The sequence below is a fragment of the Rhineura floridana genome, chromosome 4 (assembly GCF_030035675.1).
Source record: "Rhineura floridana isolate rRhiFlo1 chromosome 4, rRhiFlo1.hap2, whole genome shotgun sequence".
Lineage (NCBI taxonomy): Eukaryota > Metazoa > Chordata > Lepidosauria > Squamata > Rhineuridae > Rhineura > Rhineura floridana.
Window position 1 is genome coordinate 195,909,942 of NC_084483.1, and position 17,581 is coordinate 195,927,522.

The following is a 17,581-nucleotide window of genomic DNA, read 5'->3' on the forward strand; positions in this document are numbered from 1 at the left end:
ATTGAGGGGAGATATGATAGCACTGTTCAAGTACTTGAAAGGTTGCCACACACAGGAGGGCCAGGATCTCTTCTCGATCGTCCCAGAGTTCAGGACACGGAATAATGAACTGAAGTTACAGGACGCCAGATTTCAACTGAACATCAGGAAAAACTTCCTAACTGTAGAGCTGTACGACAATGGAACCAATTACCTAGGGAGGTGGTGGGCTCTCCAACACTGGATGCATTCAAGAGGCAGCTGGACAGGCACCTGTCGGGTGTGCTTTAATTTGGATTCCTGCATTGAGCAAGGGGTTGGACTTGATGACTTTATAGGCCCTTTCTAACTCTATGATTCTATGACCCGTGTCCAGCCGAGCCCACGGTTACTTATGCCATCCACTGGGAAAAAATGATGCCAAACATCAGTTTCCTGCTGTATGAACTCTTAGGTCATTAAACCAACCACTGAAATTTGGAGAAGCAGGGCCTTTTTAGTAGTGTCCTCCTCGTTGTGAAACTCACTGTCCAAGGAGGCCTGCCAAGGTACTAATCTGTTGGTTTCCAGAAGACTGCTAATGACTCTTGCTTGCCTGGAGGAAGGATAGCGAGGGGTGTGTAAGTTTGTGTAGAAGCCAGCCAGCTATACAAATGTGCATCCACTGCTCTGCCCACTTTCGCCACAGGCCCACCACTGGCATATGGCCCCCAGAAGGTTACCCAGAAGGGAATGTGGCCCTTGGCATTCCCGACAGATGGCTGTCCAGCTGCCTCTTGAAGGCCTCCAGTGTCAGAGAGCCCACTACCTCTCTAGATAATTGATTCCATTGTCGTATGGCTCTAACAGGAAGTTTTTCCTGATGTCCAGTCGAAATCTGGCTTCCTGCAACTTGAGCCCATTATTCTGTGTCCTGCACTCCGGGACGATCGAGAAGAGATCCTGGCCCTCCTCTATGTGACAACCTTTCATGTACTTGAAGAATGCTATCATATCTCCCCTCCGTCTTCTCTTCTCCTGGCTAAACATGCCCAGTTCTTTCAGTCTCTCCTCATAGGGGTGGGTTTCCAGTTAGGCTCTCTCATTGTGGTGGCTGTTTTTGTCTTGAAATGTAAAGGTTTTAACTAGATTGATGGTTTTCATTAGGTTTAAGTGAGAATCCTTTTTGGATCAAGAAGGCAGGATAAAAATAACTAAGCAAATGATGCTACGTAAATGATTATATAGGCTGTATAGGTTTGAGAACTGTAGAACATGACAGTTTCCCCTCTGAAAACATCAACTATGTTTTCTTCCAACTACACATGTACACACACAGACTAAGCTAACCTGTTTATTTTCTCCCAGAACAAGCTTTGATTTGCTTATGTAATGCAAAGCATTTGAAAGGCAGGGGGAAGTTGGGCTTATCCGTTGCAGAGGCCTTAAAGCTTGCCTTGTTGTTTCATTTCTCTCCCCAAGATCCTGGCATAATGTCTACTGTGTTATTAACAACCAAGAGATGGGCTTTTACAAAGATGCCAAGGCTGCTTCCTCAGGCATCCCCTACCACAGCGAAATCCCTGTGAGCCTGAAAGAAGCGGTGTGTGAAGTGGCAGTTGAATACAAGAAAAAGAAGCATGTGTTCAAGCTAAGGTAAGGCCTTGGCATCTCTTCTTGCGGGCAACAGTTCTCTTGAGCATTTTTTCCTTTCCTGACAGAGATGGGTAACCGATAGTTCGTAGGCCCAATATATCAATGGTTTTCAAATGATCTGCCTTCAGGAAACATTATCCTTGTCCATTGATCTGCCAAGAAACATGGATGGGTGGGTGGATGGTTGGTTGGTTGGTGTTTATTTCTATGCCGCCTTTCCATAGCAAGCTGTGTACCTAAAGTGGCTTACAACAAATGTTCAAAATATCAAGATACAAAGCACTGGGGTAAGGGACAGACATCAGTTTACAAAAGCCAACAATACATTCAAATAAGACAAAATTCAACAATTTACCAAACGTGGAATAAATCGTGTTACAAATGAAACAGTCTAGACTGAAATACAAAGCAAGAAAGTGACCTGATGACAGAGACCCAGGTGGAGATTTTTCTGCATTCCATGGAGTCTCAGCAGACAGGATGGCTTACAGCTGGCTCCTTTTTCACTCCTCCAGAGGAGGACAACAGCAGCAAAACAGGGAATGCTGTGGAGCGCAATAATGGCAAGTCCTCTAGCCTCTTGGAAGTTCTTACTGCTAGTGCAGGTCTTATTGCAATAGAAGACCTGGGCGCTGCAGAGGACACTGCACTCTAGAAATATCCCACTATCAGTTCATAGGGTGGGGTTAGGGGGGCGCATTGTTTGGGTCTCATTCTTCCCCTTGCATTCTTCACCTAAGAACATAAGAGTCTGGATGCTGGATCAAGCCAAAGGCTTCTCTCATTTGCAACATATTCTTGTCACTTGTGATTCCCAGCAACTGCTTCCTCCAACAGTGGAGGTAGAACCTGCTCAAAAACTTTGGATAGGCTTGGTAATAACAGGGATACTGTGTTTTGTTTTCTGTTGTTAGCATTTATGGCTCCAGAATAGGAACTCACCCTTTTTGCTGTCATGCCTTCTACCATGTAGACAAGGAGTTTTGTTCAGGAAGTAGACACAAAAGACTGCAGTCAACACAAAGGTCCATGATCCCAGCATCACCAGAACCCCTTTTGCACTTGAACAAAAAGGGATTGCAAGGCGCTTCAAAAGGATCTCTCCAAATTGGATGTATGGTCATTGAAATGGCAGGTGCAATTCAGTGTAAGCACCTGTATAGTAATACACACTGGGGCAGAAAAATCCTAACTTCACAAAGAGGCTTGTGGTGTCTGGACTGGCGGTAACTGACCAGGAACTAGATCTCAAAGTTTCTGATGGTTAGCTGAAAATGTTGACCCAGTCTGCGGCAGCTGTGAAAAAGGTGAATGCCATGCTACTGCTGCTGCTGTTATCATCAGTATCATCATCATCATCAATCCCTCGGCACAGTCATTAACCAAAATGGAGACAATAGCCAACAAATCAGAAGAAGACTAGGACTGGGGAGAGCAGCTATGATAGAACTAGAAAAAGTCCTTAAATGCAAAGATTTTTTATTATTTTTATTATTTATTAAATTTATTAGTCGCCTATCTGGCTGGTTGTCCAGCCACTCTGGGCGACGTACAAAATAAAAGCATACAAATACATTAAAACATTAAAAATCTCAACAACAATAATAAAACCTAGCCCACCCCAAAAGCCTGCCTGAAGAGCCAGGTTTTCAAGGCCCGGTGGAAGCTCATCATAGAGGGGGCATGGCAGAGATCATTTGGGAGGGAATTCCACAAAGTGGGGGCCACAATTGAAAAAGCCGTCTCCCTAGTCTTCACCAGTCTAGCTGTTTTAACTGGTGGGATAGAGAGAAGGCCTTTTGAGGTAGATCTTGTTGGGCGGCATCGTTGCTGATGCTGGAGGCGCTCCTTGAGATAGACTGGGCCGAAATCGTATAGGGTTTTAAAGGTCAGAACCAACACCTTCAATTGGGCTCGGAAAACAACCGGTAACCAGTGCAACTCCTTTAGCATTTATCATTGAACAGTAAAGTCAGGATCATTCAGACCATGGTATTCCCGATCTCTATGTATGGAAGTTGGACAGTGAAAAAAGTGGATAAGACAAAAATCAACTCATTTGAAATGTGGTGTTGGAGGAGAGCTTTGCACATACCATGGACAGTGAAAAAGACAAATCATTGGGTGTCAGAACAAATGAAACCAGAACTGTCACTAGAAGCTAAAGTGAAGCTGAGGTTATCATACTTTGGACACATCATGAGAAGACATGATTCACTAGAAAAGACAATAATGCTGAAGGGAGTAGAAAAAGAGGAAGGCCAAACAATTCCATAAAGGAAGCCACAGACCTGAACTTACAAGATCTGAACAGGGTGGTTCATGATAGATACTATTGGAGGTCGCTGATTCGTAGGGTTGCCATAAGTCAAAATCGACTTGAAGGCACATATAATCCCCTACAACCCACTCACACTCACACCTTCCAGCCCTCTCTATCCAAGTCAATTCCCCCTCTCTATCCCACTATAAACTGCCAAACCCTTCAAAGCAGAGCTTGGAAAAGTTACTTTGTGGAACTACAACTCCCATCACCCCAGTCCAGTGGCCATGCTGGCTGGGGCTGATGGGAGTTGTAGTTCAAAAAAGTAACTTTTCCAAGCTCTGCTTCAGATATAAACCAGTCATCCCACCTTCACCCAGCCAATCACGAACAACATAAATAAATTTAAATAATAAATAAATAAACATACACTAACAGTCCATACTTGCGTTCCCCCTCCCAACTCTCACCAGTTACCCTACTTAACCCATTAAACCTCACTTACCATAAATATTTAAATAAACCTACAACTACACAGCAACATGGAACATCACACAATCTAATCCTTCTTCAAAGATTTATTTTTTTTCAAATGTAAAATAAATAAAGTAAAGCCCTTCCCCAGCACCTTGTAGAACATGGTTCAGCATTATGTTAGCTTTAAGTAAACAAGGCGGAGCCAGTAAACTTTATCTAAGCAGTTTATGAAGGCAGGGAAGAGAATATTAAGCTTCTTAAAATAATAAAGTGGTGAGAGACATTAACCCATCAACAGGAGAAAATGGGATGCCTTGGGGAATTGTACATCTTCCTCACTGAAGCTATAAGGGTTCATTGATTATTTTCCTCTTTGTTGTATTTGCTGCCCTGGGCTCCTGCTGGGAGGAAGGGCAGGATATAATAAATAAATAAATAAATATTCTTTTAATTCTTTTGACACATTGTTAATAGCAGGATCTACTGAGCCCATTGTAGCTTTGCACCAGAAAGCTTGGAATGTGCTGCCTTCTCACATCTGGATGACTCAGAAGGTGGCAAAACAGATTCTGTATTTTTCTAAGCTTTAAAAAGTAAGACCCAGATATGTCTGTCTCCTATGCACAAGCATTTCTAGTTTTTGCCTCTCATTGAAATGGAGCATCCCACTCTGTTCCCCTGCCGAACTGGAGCATGACAGATCAGCCCCTTGAAATGTGCAGTGCCCAGAAGAAATGCTAAAAGTCCTCTGATGGGCACATAATGTTTGTTTGGATCAGTCCTTAGTGTGGTGGCGCCTCCACTTTGGAACTCCCTGCCCATTGATATTAGGCAGGCACATCTGCTGAACCATTTTCGGCACCTGCAAGAAACAAACCTACTCTGGTATGTAAATTTGACATGTGTTTGAATGTGTAATTTTGTTTTATAATGTACGTTTTAAAACCTGCTGATTTTATCTTTGAAAAAAAGTAGGCTAACTTCTTTTTAACATCTTAATTTTATCTATAATTTCAATGTATATTTTATACTTTATGTAAACCACTTAGAAGTTTTGATGATTAAGCGGTATATTAAATCCTGATAAAGAAATAATTTCTAAAAGTAAATCACGGAGAATGTTTGTGCAAGTGAGTTCTGTCTACAGTCATAATTGGGGCAGTAATGAAAATCTACATTCTGCTCTCAGGCATTACAGTCCTGTGCCAAGAAAAGTTAAATTCTGTAAGCTCTATAAATTTGTGCAAATTGAACAACTTGGCTTGATTTTCATTTATTTTGCATAATTTATCCCAGAAGGCTTGCTGTTTTGTATAATTTATTCTGCTTTTGTTTATTAGGAAGAGGGACTAGGAACACTGCAATGTGTTGAAGCTCCACCAACAAACCATGGAGTTTTAAGTAGCCATTGCCCATGCACTTCACAATGATAAGGTTAAGAAACACACTAGCCCAGTTCACATGTAATGCTTAACCATGTCTTAGAGCTATGTAGATGAGCCTCCACAAACCCAACCAAAGTGTTGGGCTCATGCACTGCCCCCCCATCCACACAGCCGGAAGGGGGACTTCTGCTGTTGGACTCAACACACATCGCCTCCTAACAGCATGGTGAATGGTCAAGAAGGACCACAGGTACCTCTATCCCTGGTTTAGAATTACTTCCAAACATGACCAACCTTCATTAAAATAATAAAATCAAAGATGAGCTTCAAAAGAAGTTGAATTCTGCACACTGAGCCACCTTGTGTTCTTTCTGAGTATACCCACGGGATCATGTTCAAGTTATGATCGTGTCAATGTGACAAAAATATTGGAGCCAAGCAGGCAGGAGTTCCATTACTTGGGTGCTACTGCAGAGAAGACCCTCTCTCATGCCACCATCAGCCAGGACTCTAGTGGAAGCAAGGCATGGAGAAGGTCCTCTCCCATTGGACAGACAAGCTGACATGAGAAGGCTGGTCCTTCAAGTGTTTATACACTTGTACCTGGCAGGAGGATACAAGTGTCTGGGAAATCCAAGGCTGGCTTTTAGCCCTGTAGCTTTTGCTGTTCTTCCAAACCAGCCTTCACCAACCTGTTGCCCTCCAGATGTATAGAACTACAACCCCCACCATCCTTTGACCAATTTCCTGTGCTCGCTGGAGCTGATGGGAGTTGTAGTCCAAAACATCTGGAGGGCAACAGGTTGGGGAAGGGTATTGTAGGTGCCTTTTGACAAATGCACAGAGGATAAGGCTGTCATTGGCTGCTTGTCATGACTGTGTGCTACCACATACAGGTATGGGTTTCCTTTAGACATCTGATTTGCCACAGTGGGAAATGGAATGCAGGACTAGATAGGCCAGAAGAAAGCCAATGTTGTGCCCTCCAGATGTTTTGCACAACAACCAGACTAAGTTCAAGGTTTTAGTTTTGGTGTGCAAAGCCCTATGCAGCTCGGGACCAGGATACCTGAAAGGCCGTCTTACCCCTTATATATCCAGTCGATCACTGTGCTCTGCAGGTGAGGGCCTCCTGCAGATACCATCCTATCAGGAGGTCTATTCCGCACAACTTAGGCAGTGGACCTTTAGTGTAGTGGCACCTACTCTTTGGAATTCCCTCCCCTCACGTATTGGACAGGCACAATCTCTGTTACCTTTTTGGCACCTATTGAAGACCTTCCTCTTTCAACAAGCCTTTTAGGTAGAAACCTTATTCCAGTCTGTGTCTGTGCTGGAATTTATTTTCAATATGTTATTAAAGCTTTTTAAAAAAAGTTTTAAAGCTTTTTTTAAAAAAAAAAACCCATGGTTTTAAACATGTTTTTGTTTTAATATATTTTTAAGGATGTTTTGTTGTAATATATTTTAAAGTCTGTTTTTATGATGTTTTAGAATGCCTTTGGTGCTTTTATTTGCTGCCCTGGGCTGCTATTGGGAGGAAGGATGGGATGTCAATCTAATACTAATAATAATAATAAAAAACCTTCCATCATCCCTGAGCATTGGCCATTTTGATTGGGGTGATGAGAATTGGAGTCCACAACATCTGGAAGGCACCATGTTGTCTGCCCTCAAGATAATCTTGATCCAGCAGGACTCTGTAGGTTTTTCCTTGAGGATATATAGGCATACAAACCATTTTCATGTTATGACATGATAGGTTCACTCCCCAGACTTCAAAAGACAACCTGGGAGGCACCTTACAGTTGCATTCTTGGACAGGTCTCATTGCCACAGGTACCCCACCTTGTGTGGCAGGAGGCATAATAAATGCATTGATTTAAGGGCTGGTCAGCTCAGTCCCCAAATGAAGAAGGCCCCATTGGGATTTAGCCCGCAAGGGAGAGTAGGGGTTATACATGGTACCTTTCAAACAGGGGTGTGGGTGGTACGTACACCACTGAGTCTTCAGTGGGATCATTCTGTAGCGGCTCCTAAATTGGGGAAATCCGTCCCCACAGAGATGCAACTGGCAACTTCACTGTACAGTTTTCGGCGAATGCTGAAGACACACGTCTTTACCTTGGCCTTTTGACACCTGAGATGTGTATTTTTAGGACCCACCCTATTTTTTTGTGATGTTTGTGATTTTAGGTTGTTTTAATTGTTTTTAATGATGTATTTTTTAATTGTTGTAACCTGCCTTGGGACTTCTGGATGAAGAGGTAGTAGTGGTAGTAGTAGCAGTAGTAGTAAATGGCATAAGAAGAACAAGGACTGCAGCCCTGCCACTCCGACTTACTTACTTATTTATTATTTATTAGTATCCTGCCTTTCTTTCACCATGGATCCCAAGGCGGCATACATGTGGTTCCCAGGCAGTCTCCCATCCAGGCACTGACCAGACCCAGACCTGCTTAGCTTCAGCAAGGTGGTGGTCTCATGTGCCTTCAGATCACAGCCTGGGACCAAGAACTTGACAAGAACAGTGTTCATGTTTGATTCTGATACGAATTTGTCATTCTGAATTCCAGGTTAACTGATGGCAATGAGTACCTCTTCCAAGCCAAAGATGACGTAAGTTTCTGTCCTTTGTTTGGTTTCTAAAATAACGTTGGTGCCACTCGTGTCCCATTGTTGCCATGATATGCTAACTTTGCATTCTGCATTAACCAATAGACGTAGGAAGTTGCCTTATACTGAGTTAGACCATTGGTCCATCTAGCTGAGTGTTGTCGACACGGATTGGCAACACTTCTCCATGATTTCAGACAGGGGTCTCTCCTAGCCCTTCTTGGAGATGCCAGGTGGGTGCCGTAGCTCAGTGGTAGAGCATTTGCCTTGCATTCAGAAAGTCCCAGGTTCAGTCCCTGGCATCTCCAGGTAGGGCTGGGAGGGAGTCCTGTCTAAAACCCTGGAGAACTGCTGCCAGTCAGTGAAGATAATATTGAGCTAGATGGACCAATGGTCTGGCTTGGCATAAGACAGGTTCCTATGTTCCTATGCCAGGGATTAAACCTGGGACTTTTTGCATACAAATTATGTGCTCTGAGCAACAGCTCTTCCCCTTTTGATTGTCATTGTTTCCTGGCTGGCAGGTGCCTTTGCCCTCAGCATGTGTGCTATGACATGACATCACAAATGCTAGGCAACTTTTGCATTTTTGGTGTCTCATTTGTGACGGGCACACACTTTTCAGGAGGGGCCTGCAGATTTTCTGAGCTAAAGGGAGAGGGGAACCTATTCCAGATTCCCCTCCTAATGCCAGGATATATTGTGACATGGTCACTGTAACACATCTTTAAGCTGAGTTTGTAGGCTATTTGGGATCTTGGTTCCCCAAGATGTCCATAGCCCTTCCCTGCCTAACTGGCAACTGCATTTTGCTGGGGGTTGTGGTAAGTTGCATGTCATGATTGAGGATTTTAGAATTTCCCCATTTCCTCCAATTAAGAGGTAGGACTGTAGCGAGCAAAGGAAAGCTCATTCCACCAAGGCTCTATAGGACGTTGTGCCCATTGTCCTGTAGGACCCTGCAGAGTTGCGTAGCGGAACTGAGAGTTTTGAACGAGCTTGTGTGTGTGTGTTTGAATCTTTGCTAAGATTCTACCTTCCCTGCAAATTAGTCAGACAGAAACTTTAAGCTTTAAAATAAGAAATAACTACTTTATTCTAGAAGTATATGCTTGATAGGAAAGAGTTCTAGATCTAGCTAACTAGCTATGCTGGAGCAGCAGACTCTGATCCCAGGGTCTGCCCTCATGCTGGTTGAGAGGAGAGACAAAGGAAAGATGTCTGTTTCCCTCTCGAGAAAGAAGAAAGACTGGTGGAAGGCGGGAAGGAACTGAGATCAACATTCCTTGCATATCAGTCTAGCAGGAAGGAAGAGACAGCAGGAGATCAAAGGTCAGGTGTAGCCTAGCAACCAAGAGGTCTCTTCTCTAGCTATGCCTTTAGCCCCATGCAGCCACCCTCAACCCACAAGTTGGAGTTGAACCTTATACATTCCAACAGGCTCAAGACGCAAGCAAGGGGTGGGATGTAGTTCAGCTAGATGAGCATGTGCTTTGCATGCAGATGTTCCCAGGCTGGATTCCTAGCAGCTCCAGGCAAAAGGGTTAGGTAACCAGTGATTGGAAGGTCCTCTGCCTGTGATCTGAGGGACCGGCTGCCAGTCTGAATTTGCAATATTTAGGGAGGTGGAGAAACTAGCTGACCTGTTATAAGGCAGCTTCCTAACTTCCAGTGTTCCTATTTTCTCTGGATGCCTTTGATCCAATCACATTCTCGTTCTTCAACCAGAATAGCTTTCCTTTTAGGTCAGCTATCGCCAATCTGGTGCCCTCTAGATGTTTTGGACTGCCATGCTGGCTGGGAGTTGTAGTCCATGTCATCTGGAGGGCACCAGGTGCTTCGCAAAGGCTGTTTTAGATGACCTTGCCATCTCTCTTTCTTCAGCTCATTTCTGCACAGTTTCCATCTCAAAAGACCAATTTTCAGTATCCAGCTAAGCCATACTCGGAGCCGACCCATTGAAATGAATGAACTTAAGGTAGTCCTGGCTATTCATTTCAATGGGTCTACTCTAAATATGATGTAGGCTGTATGCACACCATGCATTTAAAGCACTCTGCTTCCACCATAGAATCCTGAGAATTATAGTTTACCTCTCACATAGCTACAGTTTCCAGCACCCTTAACAAATGACAGTTGTCTGGGGGAGGGGGGAATGTGCTTTAAAAGTATGGTGCGTAGGCAGCCTTAGCTGGATACAACTCTTTAATTTATTTTCAAAGTGTGGGAAAGCTGGGCTCCTAGAAACCTCTTTTAACATTCCTGTTTGTTTCAAGGAGGAAATGAACACGTGGATCCAGGCCATTGCCTCTGCGATCTCCTTGGACAAAACTGAGTTGTCCACAAGCACACACAGCACCCCAGCGACGAGCCGTGCCCAGACCCTGCCAGCCAGTGTGACAATAACCACAGAGTCCAGTCCTGGCAAGCGGGAGAAAGACAAAGAAAAAGACAAAGAGAAGAGATTCAGCCTTTTTGGGAAAAAGAAGTGAACTCCCTGCTATCTTGTACACGCTGCACCTCTCTGACCGTTCCAGTGGAATTCCAGCATGCAAGCTCAGAACCAATACATTACTCTCTGTGCCTAATGTTCCTCAATGTGATTTAATTTTTTAAATTTTATTTATAGAGCATTTTAAATAAAAATAATAAAAAAAAGATTCTTAAAGTTACAAATATGTCTGAGGTGCATTGGGCAGCTTCTGAGTAAGAGAACCTTTCTTTTTTCCTTTTTTATTTTCTCTCTTATTTTTTTTTTAAATGAAGTTAATGTAGATTAGATCTTACTATTTAAACTGTTCCTCGATTTTTTGAGGCTTTCTTGGAAAAAACAACCCCACCACCTAGTGTTATTGGTAGGCAAGGCAGTGGTGCTTACAAAGTTTAATGTGTCTGTCGGAGATAAACAATTCACTTCCATCTGAGGTGGCTGTGCTGAGTCTTGACTGCTCGATTCTCCCCACTGCAAATCTTACCTGGATAATGAAACGGTAGCGTGTTCTCTTTAACATAACAGAGTGCAGCTTGACATTAACTTGCAGACCAAAACCAGGCATCTCTATCTTACGCTCTGTTTATTAATAACATGATAGTGACGCTTCCCTCTCCCCCACCCTCCATCCGGCAACGACAGTTAAGAATGTTGGTAATGGACAAGAAGACTTAACATACTGATAAAGGTTTGAAATAATCTGTAATTTTGATTTTTTTTTTCTGAAATACATTATATTGTATGTTTCAGATAATTCTAGTAAAAAATATAATAAGACTAGATGTATAATAAAAAAAACCCTTTAAAATCATTGATTAAGTGTAAAAGTGGAACTGAAGCATTTACTGGGGAAAAAAGTAATGTTATTCCAATGGTTAACTTGCTTGTCAGCTGCTACACTGTGTTATAATTTTGCTACATTACCTTTGCTCTTTGATACATAGTGTGCATTTCTCTGTCACTGTAACTATTGTAATGAACAATTTTCATCTTACTGCACAATCAAAAAAAATACATTTAATAGGAATGACTTCTCAATGACTGGGCCTGTAGTCAGGATAGTACTGGAACTGGCTTTCGGTTGTATGGAACTGTACCTCTAGACCTTTACCCTATCTGTTAAATATATGCTATGTCATTAAAATGCTTTTAAAATTAACCCTGATATATTTATATTCTGGCTTCCTTCTTCCCTTCCACCTTCCTATATCACCAGCTCGCAAAATCAGACAGTGCATCATTCCAAACATAGTTGTATACCCGTAACCAGGGTTGACAACAGCCTCACATAACACTGAACATAAGTGAGAACAGGCAGAATTCACACATTGAAGGATGGGAAGGGGAAATACAGGAGAAAAACAGAACAAATTCCTTGGGGGAGGGAGATGAAAGAAATCTTTTATAGAACAACAAAGTTGGGAAGGATGGGAAGCAGTCATACTTGGCTTTTCTTTAAAAGATTGCATTCTAGTCCCCCCCGGTCAGGGCCGGATTATCCATTAGGCTGAGTAGGCTGAAGCCTAGGGGCCCAGAGCTCTTGGGGGCCTGTGCATAAGCTAAAAAAAATTATCATGGGACAAGAGCTTCTGAACCACCCAGCATCCCCCCGCTTCACTTACCCCTTTTCTCTGCTGTTTTTTGTGGTTTGCTATCAAACAAGATGGTGGCCGATGTTTCTCTAAGGGGCGGAAGCCTCTGCCGCCATCTTGGTTGATCGCACACGTGTGCTACACGCGCGCATTGCTGCCATCAACCAAGATGGCGGCAGAGGCTTCAGCCCCTTAGAGAAACCTCGGCGGCCATCTTGATTGATGGCAAACCTGCGTGAAAAACGGAAAGGTAGGGAGAAGAGGACCCCAAACACCAATCAGCCTAGGGGTCCTCAGCTTAATCCAGCCCTGCCCCCAGTCACAATGACTATATTCCTAGGCACTCAAAATATGTGCTCTCAAGCACATCACAAGCTCACCCTCAATAAAGTCCTGCCCTTTATTCACACATGGTCCCACCTCCTTTGCCTCTAGTCACATCTTAGTAATTACACACGCTAATTCTTTCAAAATCCTCCACGTCTGGATCTCAAGGACTGTGGGTGAAAGGAAAATAGCAACAAATGCTATTCCGTAAGCATTTTGCAAGGGATCCAATGGTGCTATAGCAATTTTCAGGTTTCCACTTGTACTATCTTCATGGAAAATGGACTGCCTTCAAGTCAATTCCGACTTATGGCAACGCTATGAATAGGGTTTTCATGGTAAGCGGTATTCAGAGGTGGTTTACCATTGCCTTCTGAGGCTGAGAGGCTGTGGCTGGCCCAAGGTCACCCAGTGAGCTTCATGGCTGTGTGGGGATTCGAATCCTGGTCTCCCAGGTTGTAGTCCAACACCTTAAACAGAAAAAAAAAGTCTGTGGGTTTAATTTCACTTCTCACTCACTGTTCTAGCTCGAGGGCTGCAACGGACCTTCCATGAGGAGAAGACACCTTCCACGTGTGGAGGCACTTGTGGATCTAAATTCTAATTTTTAAAACACAAACTAAGTGCACTTACTGCCTAACATAGAAATTTATCAGCTCTTCTTGGTAAACATAAGCTTCCAGGTTCCTGGTATATCAGTTGTTATATCAGCTTATATTATAATGAGTGTGATCAGCTGTTGGTAGAATCTACAGATCGAGATTTGACATTCCTTGCAAGATGTGGCATCCTGATCCTTCCTTTTCCCCTTCACCTCTTTCCCAAGTGAGCACTTGGACTTGTGGCTTATGAACAGGGGAAGCAGTCGAGTCAGACCATTGGTCCATCAAGACTATGTTCTACCTCCACTGTTGGAGGCAGTAGACCTCTGAATGCCAGTTGCTAGGACTCGTAAGAGGAGAAAGCTGTGGCCCTCAGGTCCTGCTTGCAGGCTTCCCATAGGCATCTGGTTGGCTACTGTGAAAACAGGATGCTGGGCAAGATGGGCCATAGGTCTGATCCAGCAGGTTCTAGGGATTTAGACAATAGGGTCTTTTCCAGACCTACTTGGAGCTGCTGGGGACTGAACTTCAGACCTCCTAGATGCAAACCAGGTGCTCTGCCCCTGAGCTACAGCTGTTCCCATCTTCCCAGCTACACCAACCAACCACCGTTCACAGCTTTTCTTCATTTCCCTTTCCCATTCACACCTTCCCAACTACAAAACCTGACAGGTTACTAAGTACACCATGCCTCGCTGCAAGGCCCACTGAACTTTCATTCATTGGCGATCACTCGTGGCCGAGTAAGATTGTCTTCCAAGATAAGGTCTTTGCTTGGAAGATGCCTGTGCATTAATTTGTTTTATGTATGGAGATCGGCGCACAATGATCAACACACAATCTTGACAGAAAAAGGCTTTGATCCAATGGCATGGATACCACGATGATTGGAAGTCTTTTATCTGCTGCAGCCTTAACATTGTTATCCTCCACCAGTTCTGCCGTTGAGGACTTTCTTGGATCGTTCTTTGTCTGGTTCCTCTCCCTTGACCTTACCGCCATGGGTGACCCTGCTGGGAGTACATGACTCCCAATGGCATTGCTCACAGGGTTCATTGGAACATGCAAGCCCACTCACCACTACAAGGTGACGATCCAGCGAGGTGGCTATTCACTGAACTATTCACTGTCTCAGCATAGTCCTGTCTAGGTAAGGCAGGCCCTGCATCAACCCCCCTGAAAAATATCATATAATGCTTATTTTCAACTCCAACTAAATCACATACTTTAGTTCTGCATTTTGGATGCAGATGCAAACCCCAGCCTAGCAACTTGTTCTAAGCATAGCAGCTGTGATGCACAGAAGCAGATCCATGCGTACGTCCCTCCACTGGAATATGTAGGTCAACTTGCAAGCACAAGAGATCACATTTTAAACTGCTTCTCCTTTCATTATATTTAGCTGATTATAGGACTTGTCTGAAGAAATCATTTTTAATCAGTGCTCATTTCACCTTCACACATACCCCATGCACAATGCTCAGAAACAATACTTAGTCAGATTTTTATTTGCTGTAGCCACTGGCCATTACATTCTAAAACACAAAAAACAAACATGACAATCCAAGAGTAAGTGCAAACATCAATTTTCAGAACTTGAAATTATCAAAACTTAAAATTGTAAAGTTCCCCAAACAATTTAGATTTAAAAAATCCCCCTTGGCAGTCAACACTGTTTGGGGTCAAAAAAGAAACCTGTAACGTTCTTGCTACTAGCACATACAAAACTATCCTAGGGTATACAATATTCATATAAAAAAACTCGCATATGACATTTGCATGCCATGTTGACACATTTTATCAAATAACGCACATTAATGCAGTTCGCACGTAATACTGAACCAAACCATGGCTCAGCACAAATGTGCAAACGTGGGTTCTGAGAAGAGATAGTGGCTGTTGCACTTCTCCCCCATTTCTCCTGCAGCCGTGCTACCTGGGAGAGACAAACCATGAGCTGTAAAGCAAGGACAAACCTTGACTACAACTCATGCTTTGTCTACAGTGAGACAAACCATGAGCCCAGTTTTGGATGACATACTAAGCCAAACAGCTCAGAGCAGCAGCCACAATCTCCTCTGTGGGAACCTGCACACTTGCACTAGCATGCTAAGCCATGGTTTGGCTTAGTATTATTACATGTGAACTGGCTTATAGTCTTACATTTAGGTACAATGCTGTAATAGCATTCCTCCCTTTTCTGTTGCACCTCTTCCCACCAACAGCACTCAGTTTCATCTTCCTAAACACCTTATGTGGTCAACATATTTTGACATTTCTGAGAAGGAGAAATTATAGGATTACAGGGGAACTTACATTTAGGGTAGCCAGGTGTCCTACTTTACAGAAGACAGTCCTTTATCTGAAGAGCTGTCAGGGGACAGTCCTTTATTTGAAGGGCTGCCCAGTCCAAGTCTAATTTAAAAATAAAGAACTCTTACAGGATTGGGGGTTGAGATGAATGATGTCTTTGGGTCCCCTTCAACCCTGTAATCTTGTACCTGGAAGTCTTGCACTGCTCAGAGATTGGGGTATGTGCAACAGAACCATAAGGCAGAGTAGGAGGGGCCTTGAGGCTGCCCCCAGATTACAGACTGAGCAGGCACACTGGTTAGAGTCTTTCTTACTATTGTGAGATTTTCTATTTATATTACAATAACTATTTCTATATTTGCATATTGCTGTACCCAGGCCATGCCCTCACGCACTGACCCTACACTGTGGCCTCCCTTAGTAATTCTGCCTGGCAGTAATGTGTTCTTGAATCAAACTCTTGATTGCCCGAATGGGGAAAGGTGTGTGTCTAGCCACACCCATTTTTGCCACATCAACCACTGATACGTGGCTCCTGGAACATTGTCAATGATTGAATGTGGGCCTTGGGCTGAAAAATGTCTCCCACACCTGATTTTTATACACACATATGTGTGTGTGTGTGTGCGCGCGTACATGTGTGTGTGGGGGGAGCGAGATAGCATTTGCAATGTTTTTTAAAAAATAAATCTGTCTCTCCTTTTGTGTGATATGTTTTCTCTTTCTTGGCAATGCAGAAGTGGCCGTACTACTTAGACCAAATCCTAAAGACCTCCAGACAGTGTAAAGACAAGGGCCAGCAATGGGCCAGACTGCAATGGGCCCTTGGGCACCAGACTGCAGCAGGCTCTCAAAGGCTGTGGCAGATAGTGGCAGTGACATGGTGTCACTACCACCACTGCTGGGGCTCAAATAGGCCTGGCCGCAGCAGCATCCTGCACACACACAAACCTGCCATCACCATAGTAAGCATGCACACACAGGACACTAATGTGCTAACATGGCAGAGCCTATTTAAGCCCCTGGTGGTGACAGTGCAATGTGGGAAGTGGCATGGATGGGGGAGGGGGTGTTGCCTGAGAGGGTGGTTCCTGCTTGCAGTCTGCGCCAGGATCAGGTTGCGGGGCACCTGCCCAGCCCCAGCAGCAGGGGCACCCTCAGCTGCAGGGGCCTTTGGCCAGTGCCCAATCTGGCCGCCTGCTAGCACCGGGCCTGACAAAGACATCCACACCATACATTTAAAGAACATTAAAGCACATGGCTTTCTCCAAAGAATACTTGGAACTGTTGCGTGCCCCTAACAAAGCTATATTTCCCAGTACCCTTATTTTATTTATTAAATTTATATCCCTTCCTCCCTCCCAGAAGGAGCCCTTAACAAAGTACAGTTCTTTGGGGGAAGCCATGTGCTTTAAATGTATGGTGTGGATGGGATTGGGCCAGAAACATCTGAAAACACTTTTTAGCCTTGCCCTTGTAGCTCCTTGCAGAATGAGAGAGGAAGAGTATAATGCCTCATTCTCTGGCACCTTTTATTGAACCTATTTCTAGTGGAAAGTCTGTAAGCTTTCTGAAGCTTTGCAGATTCATTTCGATAAATGACAATGGTTTTTGTGTTCATACCAACAGCCTTTGGCCTAGTTAAAAAATGAATAAAACAGCATCACCTTATGTATTTTGCATCTCCCAGTGCTACTTTGACACTTTACCAGAGTACAGGAAGGTCTGAAGAACAAAGAATTCGTGCCCTGAAAGACTCTGTTGCTGTTTATAGAAAGCTCAGCCTTAGCAACCAGGAACAAGAGTCCCAACAGGTCTTAACTGCCATGAGGTCCGCAGCGGTCATGGTGGTGAAACAGTTCTCAAGCACTGAGTTCGACATCCTCCAGCTCAACCCCCTA

The 17,581-nt window shown here is 43.8% G+C and overlaps 1 protein-coding gene across 2 annotated transcripts in view; it reads left to right on the forward strand.

Moving 5' to 3' along the window:
- SPTBN1 (spectrin beta, non-erythrocytic 1) overlaps nt 1–12,005 on the forward strand; it is a 262,112-nt gene extending 250,107 nt beyond the window's left edge. For both annotated transcript variants that reach the window (XM_061625724.1, XM_061625725.1), the window contains 3 exons: nt 1,441–1,614; nt 8,316–8,358; nt 10,632–12,005. In XM_061625724.1, coding sequence (XP_061481708.1) covers nt 1,441–1,614; nt 8,316–8,358; nt 10,632–10,847 — 433 coding nt within the window. In that variant the 3' untranslated portion in view covers nt 10,848–12,005. The remainder of the gene's footprint in view (nt 1–1,440; nt 1,615–8,315; nt 8,359–10,631) is intronic.
- Nucleotides 12,006–17,581: the final 5,576 nt, after the last annotated feature.